Source organism: Corythoichthys intestinalis, chromosome 11, assembly GCF_030265065.1.
Source record: "Corythoichthys intestinalis isolate RoL2023-P3 chromosome 11, ASM3026506v1, whole genome shotgun sequence".
Classification (NCBI taxonomy): Eukaryota; Metazoa; Chordata; class Actinopteri; order Syngnathiformes; family Syngnathidae; genus Corythoichthys; species Corythoichthys intestinalis.
This window is the reverse complement of record NC_080405.1, coordinates 14,097,785-14,109,364: the sequence shown is the minus strand read 5'-3', so window position 1 is coordinate 14,109,364 and position 11,580 is coordinate 14,097,785. Positions and strand designations below refer to the sequence as shown.

At 38.8% G+C, this 11,580-nt stretch overlaps 1 protein-coding gene across 1 annotated transcript in view; it reads left to right on the top strand.

Moving 5' to 3' along the window:
- Positions 1 to 11,580, top strand: part of fbxo38 (F-box protein 38) — a 46,598-nt gene continuing 35,018 nt past the window's right edge. Inside the window, exons 1-4 of the mRNA XM_057850445.1 lie at positions 1 to 179; positions 5,837 to 6,064; positions 7,428 to 7,561; positions 9,518 to 9,681. Coding sequence (XP_057706428.1) covers positions 5,892 to 6,064; positions 7,428 to 7,561; positions 9,518 to 9,681 — 471 coding nt within the window. The 5' untranslated portion in view covers positions 1 to 179; positions 5,837 to 5,891. The remainder of the gene's footprint in view (positions 180 to 5,836; positions 6,065 to 7,427; positions 7,562 to 9,517; positions 9,682 to 11,580) is intronic.

The window sequence follows — 11,580 nt, the reverse complement described above, 5'->3', positions numbered from 1 at the left end:
TCGGTACGAAGGGGCGGAGCGTGTACGGTTCCACTTTCTTGCGATCCAGGAAATGACAAGCGTCCACAGTCGCATGGGAAGTTGTGCATATACGCTCGGCTGCTGATACGAGCATCTCTGATATGCTGACGCGATGACTGAAGAGCAATTCCATCGTGGAATGGGCAGACATTCAATAGGTTCGTCATCCAAATAATGCAGACGTGACGCCGGGAAACTTGGCTTTTGCCTGGCTGAACAATTTTAGCTGTGGACATGCTAACTAGTAAGCTAGCTTTGACAAAGACAGGTTGATTTGGATAGATATCATGAATTACCCTGACAGTTGTTGAAAGCGGGCACTTTCTGCGTTTGCTTTTCTAAAAAAGATGTTGGCGATGTTTAAATGGTGTGTTTGTGTGATATTGTGTCCTTCGTCGTTTCAACTAGCGCTTTCAAGCAAGACTTTTGACGTTTCAGGCACACCTCAGTTATGCTTCAGTATATATTGACGTTTGTTCGAGTGTTTCATTTCGGAGTTTCACCCCATCACCTTCACACATCCAAACATCTGCATCCAAAACTCCGCCGAGACACATAGCTTAGATCGTCGGTGTGCATTGCTCCTGTTTACTTGCATGTTCAACGAGATATCATATGGCATTTTGTTACGATTTGAGACCTATTTTGAAGTTGACCTACCTGATCCAATGTTTTCTTAAAACTAAAACATGTACAACAATGTAGTAACAACTAGGAGCACGGTCCCAAATTACTGGCATATAAAACGTGTTGTGTTTTGCCCTGCTAACAATTCTAGCAGTGTTCTGATTGATTTGTTTTGTTTTGGTGCTGGTCTTGCTGGTTCAGAAACCAGCACATACTGGATTGTTTAGCAGGATGGGAATATTTTCACTTAATAAAGCAATCCAGTGTACTTTAATAGCTTGAAATATGGCCTAAAGTAAGAGGAGGCTACCAAAAAGATATGGCGGAAAACACAGACAAGGCAAAAAAAGCGGTTTCTGCTCTTGCACCCCTCTTTAAAATAAACTGCTGTATTTTAAGCCAAAAGAACTGTTGTGTTTGATAGAACAATAAGTCTATATGCTGCCATAGCAGATTCCCCGAACTATTTTTAATTTGTCCATTTTACCCTGGAAACCCCCGTTTACAGAAGTACGCAACCGCTTTTGTTTCAACCTAGCCATAAAAAGAAAGCAAGTAATCGTATTTATTATTCGAAATGTCTGTCATTTTTAGCTTAGAATCATTAATTGAAGTCTAATATTTAGTTAAAAAAAAAAAAAAGACTTTAAAAAATTATTCACTCGCATATTTTAAACTTTTAACCAAATTACGTCACAATGAAAAAATTAGCGTCTGTAAAAATGTCACGGATATCTACCTCATAACTATGGCTTAATTGTATATTTTTCGTTACTGGCGCATTTTCCCCAATATTTTAGATGATAAATAATCCATCCAAACAAAGAAAAATTGGGGAAAAAAAAAAAACGTTTAAAAGGGTACATATACAAAAATGAAAGTCTCGACCATTCCTTGATGTCTGCGATTTCCGCATCGCGACTCTTGTTATATTACAATTTTTCACCCATAAAATCCCCCCAAAATCTGGCTGTAGCCATTCACAGCTGTGTCTTGACACTTGGTGATACATGCTACATGGATATTTTGGATCGAAAAGAGATAAGTACGCGATAATATCTCATTAAAATCGTGGCGTCTTTGATTATGCTCTTGTGTGCTCTCACCTCCACTTAGGGTTTTGCTGTTTGAAAAAAAAGTTTTGTTGTTGTTTTTTTAAAAAAATTCCCTCCTGTCCAAAAATTTCTCCCCCCACCCCAGATAATTGAGATTTTAAGCTTTCCAATGATGTATCACACATGCATATCGGACAATTTTGAAATTTGGCCAAATTAGGGGTCTCAGAGCGGAACTTCAAGTTACCTGAGTGTTTTCCGCCATATGGCAAATGGGCAGAACAAAATGTGAAAGCAAATCAATCCGTAGTCTTGTGTCTCTGAAGACTGGTCTTCAGACGATATTTTGCAGGTCTTAGTCTTGTTTTTGTCTTGACTTCAAAAGTCTCGGTCTCGAAATGGCCGGCAGGGCAGACTCTGGATTCTTCATCTGGACCATCACTTCAATTTCATATATGATTTGAAGGAAAAAAAAAAAATCATAAATTTTTTTGTGTTACAAATCTGTAAATGACTGGAACATTAACAACATAAAAATACAGTACAGGTAGTCCCCAGGTAATGACGGACGGACCCAACATATGCGATTTCCACTTTATGACGCCTGAGTCTCACCGTTTTTTTTTTTTTTTTTTTTTTTTTTTTAATGTTGAGTTTTCTTCAGTAATGCATGCTTTTATTTTGGCGCAGGAAGTATAGAACAGGAAGCGAGCACATGTACCGATGCGCCCACACACGTACACACACAGAGCAGTCGAATGACAGAGGTGACAGCCTGCGCGCACCTTTGTTTGCTTGTGAAACATCCAGAGGAGACGGATGTATATAACACTTTTTGTGCTGCTTGTGTGTTTTCAATTTTGGCCAAATACTGGGAGCGAGGTTATGTGATGATGTCCGGACACAAACTGATAAATGCTAATCGTTTGTTATTGCTGTATCCGCAGCTACTTGTAAACTCAAATTTGAATTGCTGTTGTTGAAGAGGAGACTGTTTTAATTTCATTTAATTTTAGTTTCATTATGCAAGTTTTGATGTAATGAGCAGCTGAATAAAGTCAGCAAACCAAATGGACGTCTGACATCGTCATTTTGGAGCTTAGCTCACTGTCTAGCAAGGACTTAGCTCCAACGTCTTGGCGAGGATAATACAATGGCGTATAATCCATGTTTTTGGATAGGTTTTTTTATATTTAGAGGGTGTTTTGAGGTATTTAAAGGGTTAATGCCGACTTATGCAGAAATTGGGGTTACATCGCCAGCGCAGGAACGGAACTCGTTTGTAAACCTGGGACTACCTGTATATTGATTTTTAAAAAAATTATTAAATAATATTGATTGTTATGCTATAGGTCTTTGTCATGAATCCAAAAAGTCTTAGGTGCGGAAATCCGAATCAGAAAATCGTTTTGTCGTTGTACACTTCCATAGAACAATATTGGAAGACAACAAAAATATGGACAACTTGGCAGAATAAATTGAAGTTCAAATTGATATGTAACCCTCCTTTTGAGAATCTTCAAATAAGCACTAGGTTTGGCTAGCTAAATATTGGTGTAGCATTTATTTTTGATCTTGAAAATGCAAACTACAAAGAAATGTTTTCCTCATCAAAAAGATCTTTGGTTGATGATTCTCCAAAGGTTCTAAACTGTTCTCTTCGTTCATGCCCATAGACCCTACTCACCTACGTCACAAAATGGGCGTGTCGCTGTTTCCGGCCGCCATATTGTACCTCTTTTTCAGACCTATTCTCATTGTTTTCAATTAGTCGAGCAAGTTATAGAGCAATTCATGGAAGCCCCGGTGTTATCTGACGCTGTAAACTCATTGGATCCGTTGCATAAAAGGCGTTACGTGGAAAAGCTTCAGTTTATCCATTCGCCAGATCCGTATTTGATGTCTAAATCGATGTTTTTCGACCCGCTGGCTTCGCCTGACATCTGATACCCACACAAAATCAGCCTATTCTCACGAAAGTTTGAACAACTTTAAGAGCTTGGAGGCTTATAAATGCTACGTTGCTGGTTAGGTGAAACACGTCCTCGTACACGAAAATTCGGCAGGAATCTTGTGCTCGGAAGGTGAGTTACGAAATTTTCAATTCAAAATCTTTTGTTCTTGCTAACATCCACTGTCAAGTCTAATGTATTTCATGTCATTTGTCAATGGAGCTAGGGCTTTTAATGTTTATATGGTTTAGCGATAGCACTAACTACATACATACGTGTATGTTGTCGGCGATTAGCCTAGCAATGATCTTAATTGTGGTTGTCAGCCCAAAACCCTCTAAATATATATTAAATGCATCTTACCAGATATAAAATGACTACTACATAATCTGTGGTAGTCGTTTGGAGCCCAGTTTTCTCGTCGAATTGCAGCAGTCAATCGCGGCCTCCTCTTCGTGTCTCTCGGAATACGGTAAAAATTCAAGTCTCTCCGTCTATCTTCTCTGTTATTGCAACCGACCGCCACACACGACTTCACCATTTTGAGTATTAATGTTGACGAGCAGTAAAACGTGCAATAATAGGAAGAATTTACGAAGCGCTAATGCATTTCTATGGCGAGTATGCGGACATCATGGCGCGGGGGCGTGGCTGTGACGTCACGTGAGTAGGGTCTATAGGCAGCACATAGTGCAGAGCTACTCCTTGCAGCTTGAGCTGGTGCACTTTCATGGTCTTTCATGCATTAAGTTGAGTTTGTTAAAGAAAGCACAGTTCTTTCTTACCATGGAACAAAGTGGTCAGTCAGGAACTGCATACTGTAATTTTGAAAGGTCGCTGTCAAACATTTATGGATCATGAAATTGATGACCAGCTTTCTACCCTTGAATCAAAGCCAAAACACTGTCTGCTGACATTGGTGGCCAGCAAACAACCATTCACTACTCCCATCTATCTGGATGATCCAGTTTACACGGCACTCATCTCATGCTGCTAGAAATGTCTCTGCACCATTGGCTGCCAATGTGTAAATTGAAACACGTTACCGCAACGTACAGTGGGGAGAACAAGTATTTGATACACTGCCAATGGGAAAACCCATTGGCAGTGTATCAAATACTTGTTCTCCCCACTGTATATTTGAACTGTTAATGATCACTGTACCTAAGCAAAACAACAATTAAATTTTTTTCATCATTTTGCAATGCGCTAATCACTGTTTGGTCAAGTCAGGCAGGTGTTGGGGGAGATGTCCCAGCCCACGGTTGCAGCGAGTTATGCAGTTCCCCACACTCCAAAAGTGACATGTTGATGATACTATTGAATGTTTTTTTTTTCTTGCGTTTAGTGAATAATACTGAAGATAGATAACTATAAAGACCCTGACATTCAGAAAGGGCTCATTACCTCCAGTCATCCTCCCATTCTATTCAACTGGTTCAAAAGGTCTCATGAGGCCTTTTTGTTACTGGTCGCCCATGTGCGAGTAGATGAAAAAAAACAACAACACTTTTTCCAGTTTTTAAAGTGTATATATAAATACCTGTTTTTATATTCGTGGTTGTATATTTTCTGTGGAAAAAATTCTGAGAGCTTTTTCTTAAACCTTTCATTCAACTTAAGAAATATTTCTGAGTCTGAAATTCAGGCACTTTTAGAGCTATTATTTTCGATATGTGTGATTGTGTGATTCAAAAAACATGCTTTTGGCATTTCAATGAAGTTTTGTGTTTTCATTATTCAATTTCTTTACGCCAATTTTTACACTTTTACTGCAAATAAATATTGGCTTCAAAAATCATTTATCGGCCCGTCTAACTCCTAATAATCGGTATATGTCCTGAAAAACCCATATCGGTCGATCTCTGTCACTCTATCTGTGTGTGAATACTGTACAGTATAAACTAATTGCTATAGTTAAGTAAACTGTGTATTATTGAAAGGTGCAAAATACTGTTTTATTTCTAAAGACAAAAAAAAATCCAACAGCAAGGACGGATGATAGACTAACGGTATTTGTAGATTTTTAAATTTTTTTTTATATCAATGACCCTATCAACCGACACTGTCTTTGAGATCGACGAGTCGATGTTCTGAAATGTTAAAAAAAAAAAAAAAAAAAACTTATCTCTGTGTCACCTTTAGCCATGACCTTTTCTTGTTCTGTGCTTTGGATGTCAGAATTTGGAGTGATGCCTGAGAAGTAATTTCCAGGCAGTGAAAGGGTGGAACTTCGATGCCTTTGAGACTGACCACTACCAGCAACATTGGAGCAATGGGTCCAAGGAGGAAGGCCTCTAAACTCCAACCTTTTGGGGCCAGCTGTGGAGGGGAAATGTCTCTTAAGCCCATGGAGCCAAAGGACTACATCAATGAACTATCCCATGAAGTTTTATGTCATATATTCAGGTAGGGTCCTTTTCAGTTGCACTTTTTTAAAATTACTGTGTCATGTGTTATGTACAGGGGTTAATTTGTGCCGGATCATGCCGGAACAAGATCCGGCACCTCTTGATTTTGGCCTCCCTGTGTTCTGGGACTTATTTGGGCAGATCCGGCACCTCTCGTGTATAGAAAATAATAATAATATAAAAACGTTTTTAAAAAATGTATTGTCATAGCCCCGATCGGGTGGGAAAGAAGGAGAGGAGTCGTTGATGGGTTACTCCACTTCATTGTGGCAACAATAAGAAAACAATAAACAAAATGACAGCGGACTGCCGCCACATTCGACTGCAAACTTTTGCTTCTCGCCTGTCTCACCCTCGCTTCTGACTACTCACAGTTCTCCAGTCCCAGCGTGTCTTAAAGGGACCGTGCATAATGTCTTGTTTTGAGCTTTTTGTTGACAAAGGTATCGAACACACGGCGTGCTGACAACATTGTTTCTTTATCAATACATGAAGCTAACAGCACGAACACAACTTGTGGCTATCGGCAGGCTGTGCCTCTCCATCTCACTCCTGCATCACGTGACCAAAACAACAGTAACGTTGCGTGCACTTCAGGGTGCCTCGGATAACATTGTATCAGAGTATTACACATAGTTACGGTCATTACAGTATAAAATAAAGTAATAATATGCAAACATTTATTTTCAGAACAAATCCCAATAATTGCATGTTGTTTATAAAAATGTAACGGCATTTGAAATAGTCGGAGATGTGTTGGTTTACTGAAAAGCTGAACCACAAATAACGGCCCTGACATTAAAAAAAAAAAAAAAACCTGGGACATTTGCGGCATCTGGGGAGCAAGCAGCCAGGATCAAACTGTATTTCAACATGCCAAAAACACAGTTGCATTTACTGTCTTTTTTCAAAAAGAAGGAAGATGGTTCAAAAAGAGTCCGAAAAGCACAAAGAAAAGAAAGAAAAAAAGAGAAGTCCCACGGCAAGTGGGCATTTTCTGTTTTGTTTTCACCACCATTTTCTGCGTATGTTCCCGGGACCTCTGCCCGTCCCGTCATCCCTGCGCTGTCATATGTACTTTGCGTTCAGGCTCCTTATGGTTTACAAATTAAGCACTGGTTATGTACAAACAGTACATCCCAGGCTGCTGAATTATTGTAAGGGTAGTTGATCCACCTTATAGTAACAAATGATACTTGTATGGGTTATCATCTTAATTGTGAGGAGGTTTTAGTTTTGTTTGTTCGGCAGAATTTTGTCAGTCACTGTTGATGTTCCTGCTGTTGTTTTTAAAGTGCATTATAAATGAAGTTGAGCTAAGCTGTTAAATCTTTGACTATTCGACAAACAATATTTTCTAGGTACCTTCCTATGAAGGACATCATATGCATGGAGTGTCTGTCGAGAAAGCTAAGAGAAGCTGTTGCCCTCTACTTGCGTGTGATCAAAGTAGTGGATCTTTGTGCTGGTCACTGGTGGGAATATATGCCCTCAGGTAAGCGTCTCTTACCAAAGTCATACAAGACATGTTCATTTAAATGGTCTAAATGGCAGGAGAGCTGTTTTCAACAGTTATTAAAAATCAACATTTGAAAATCTGTTAAAGTAGCAACATGACAAGATTTTCTAAAAATACCAGTTAGTCAAAATGTTGAGTCTTGTTGGGTCGGCCAATTGAAGTAAACAACGCACCAAGAATTTTGACAATTGGAGGATCGGCTCCAGAGAAATTAATTTTTCTTAATCTTGTTTTACAACTTGAAAAACTATAGAATTTCATTTTTCTGATCTGTAGTTGAGAAAAATATAACTGATAGCCAATATTTGCCGAAAGTAAGCAAAATAGCCGTTGTCCGATATTTTTAAAGCCAGTACTATTTTAGCCAATCAAATGCGAATGTCTCAGATTGTCCCACCTACTCGTCACCCATTGGCTACCCACTGTAGTAAGCAAGGCTATTAAATAAACCAGCTTTAAGGGATCTAGGAAGTGAAGCAGGCTTTACCCAAGTCTCAGACGGAGAAAGGAGAATGACAGAGACCTATTGCACAGGTACAAAAAGTAGGGATGTCCCGATCACATATTTATGTACCTGAGTCTGAGTCACCTAATATTGAGAATCTGCCGATACCGAGTCCCATTCCAATACCGGGAAGAAGTTGTTTTTTTTAAAAATTTAAACAAAAGTTCCAAATATGTGCAGTACTGTACTTTTTACAGTACTTTCTTTTCCGCTTTTTCATATAAAACATACTACTAATGAACATAATACTAGTACAGTGATCCCTAGCTACTTGGCGCCCTCAGTCCATCACAGATTTTTTTTCCACTTAAAAAATAAAAAAATACGGGTGAGCTGTCCCAAGCCGATTGCGTAGTCTCTCTAACCTTCCTCTCCCTGCTCTTTGTTGGTCAGGCAGTGAGTGCACTGGAGTTGCTTATTAAAGTTAGCGATGATTGACAACAGTTGATGTTTGATCTTGCCAGAGAAGCGGACTTCAAAGTGCTGCATGCGTCAATCGTCCTTTACCTTGTTAAACAGTTGCTGTGGCAACTCATTGTGCTTAAGTGAGTGGCTTGAGCAGATTTGAGCGAAGCATTTAATAAAGCCAAGCATTTTTCTGCTTTATTCTTGTTTAAAAATAATTCGGTGGGACAGTAACGAGTTTAAAACTTATCATAATTGTTACATTTGAAGTGCTTAAAAACCATTTATTAAAAAATATATGCATTTTTTTGGTTTTGTTTTGTTATGAGGTGCTGCTTCGTGGTTTTTCACTTATCGGTGTGGTTTCTGGTCCCCATTATCCGTAAAAAACGAGGGATCACTGTATATATTCTTGTATCTTTTGGCAATGCCATTGTATTTTTTGATTATTTTTGTTACTTTTTAACCCTTAAAAATAAAAAAATAAAAAATATATAAATAAATATTTTTTTAAAATTAAAAACCTAACCCTTTTCACCTGATTCCGATCCCCTGAAAAATGATGCAATCGGCCCGATTTCCGATCACACAATCGGATCGGGGACATCCCTAACAGAAAGTTTAAAGAGTGTGTGCCTAGTAGTGCAGCAGCAGTGTAGGAATGCGTGCGTGAATGTGAACACACATGTATAGCACTTTGTGATGTTTGTTCGTGAATGGCGAATAAGAAAAAAAAAATCTTGCATGGCACCATGTGGTGTACGAATGTGTGCATGTTTAGGTAAAATATGAACTTTCTATGTGAAGCGCATTGTGACTTAAGTCTCTAAATGGTTTTGTATAAGTAAAGTTTCTTGCTTGCATTTAGCGTATTACGAGAATTGTAAATATGGGAATATTTACGTACGGTAACTAAAAAATGGAATCAACATAATCCCAAATTATAAAATAAATTATAAACACTTCTTGGTGAAATGCTTGAGAAAAGATAAAGATTGTTTTTATTGTATTATCTGCTTCAGGTTTTACAGATAGCAGTTTCTTGCTTCTTTTGAAGAAAATGCCTGACCTAGAGCAGCTGTATGGCTTGCACCCCCGATACCTCGAGAGGAGACGAGTCCGAGGCTATGAGGCGTTCAGTATACCTGGTGTTGTGGAGGCACTACAATCATGTCCCAGTCTGTTGGTTAGTATACAGTATGTGTGGTGCTAGAATAATTTTTTAATTTGGATAAATTAATTGTGTAACATTTCCTTGTTCAGTTTTCAGATATACAGTGACCAAAAATGTAAATACAAAACTTTTATTTTTGCTTGTATATTTTATGAGATGACTTCAAAGATCTGTAACATTTTCCACAAACACAAAATAACCAAATATTGTTCATGGCACTGCCTAAATCTTTGATAGTGAAAACTTCTCTCTTGCTGAGATAATCCATCCCACCTCATAGGTAGGGATAGGAATCGAAATCCGATTCCAATTCCGAACCAGTTCCTTGTGTTTCGAGGCCTCGACATCACAATGGAAAAGCCTGAACGATCCCTTTAACGATTCCTAAAGATGCATATTGCGTCGTGACATGTCTTGTTGTCCAGAAACATCAAACTAGCATGGCGCCAAGAACCACCCGCTCCAAAGTTTGGCTACACTTCACCAGGAAAGTGGGTGAAAATGAAAGGTTAAGATGGTTTAGCTTGAACATTGCATAACAACAAACAAACTAAACATAACAACGACAGCACGTAGGTTCAAACGCTCGAAAGTGTGTCTTCACTTCACGAGGAAAAATTACAACAAAACTTGCAGTCTTGCAAGGTTGAGATAACTGCAATGGGAGGGAACTGCACTGTCCTCACCGAGACAGCTATACAGCTAGCTAAACTCCAAAATGACGATACAGAAGACGTTGGTATAATTTGCTGACTTTATTCAACCCTCACTTAAAGAGTGAAACTAAAAATAGAAATGAAACAAATCAATTTCGTCCCCAATAACAAACAGGTTTGCATCAACGTAAATCTGCGAGGATTAGCTGCTAATACAGTGATAACAGTACGGTTAGCATGCGTTCGCTAGCATTAGCACATCGTTCAAACCACTACACAACTGGATTTAAGTGTCCGATCGCGAGTGGAAACACACAACAACAACACAAAAGATGATACACACAGGCGTTGCCTCTGTAGATATTTTACAAACATTAACAAAGAACGTAAGCTCGTAGCAGTGCTTCCCTCTCTCACTAACTCGCTCACTCGCTTGGATGCGGCATTTCTTCTTCACGTGAGTGCGTTCTTCTTTGCGTGAGGAAGCGCAAGGGCGCCCTCACGTGAGCGTGAAAGTGTCATAAAAACTAAATAGCATTCATTTCAATATACTGGTAAATAATACACTTTAACAGGGGTCCCCAAACTACGGCCCGCGGGCCGGATACGGTCCGCCCCCACATTTGGTCCGGCCCGTGAACAATACCAGAGAGCATTTGGATTTTTTTTTTTTTTCTCAATAGTGTTATTTATTTTCTGGCCTTTTTCTGTGAAGAACTCAGAGAGGGTTATTTGGTTATTATCTATTTGATTAATACTGTTATTATTATTTATTATTATTATTAGGGCCCGAGCACTAGGCGTACGAAGGCCCTATTGTTTTGCAAAGGATTTTTTTTTTTTAAATTTTTTTTTTTCAGGGCAAATGAAAACGGCCAATTTGGAGGCCTGAACATGCACGAAAAGTCACCAAAATTTGCACATACGTGCGGAAAATTGTAAATTTCGATAATTTTGCAACGTTGCAAAAAAATATAACAAAATGGCTCAGTGGCGCCACCTTGAAATTTTAAAATTGGACTATGACATTAGGGTTTGTCAGCGTAGAGCAATGAAATTTGGGGGGTCTATACCTTGTCCAAAACCGCTCCAAAAAAGCATTTACACCCATATTCCAAACCCAACAGGAAATCGGTTATTTTGGATCAAATATGAAATTTTTATCGATTTACAGGGTGCACATTTGAGACCTTTTCACCGAGGGAGTTAGTTGGATCATCTTCAAAATTGGTGAGACTGTTCAGGAGACATATGA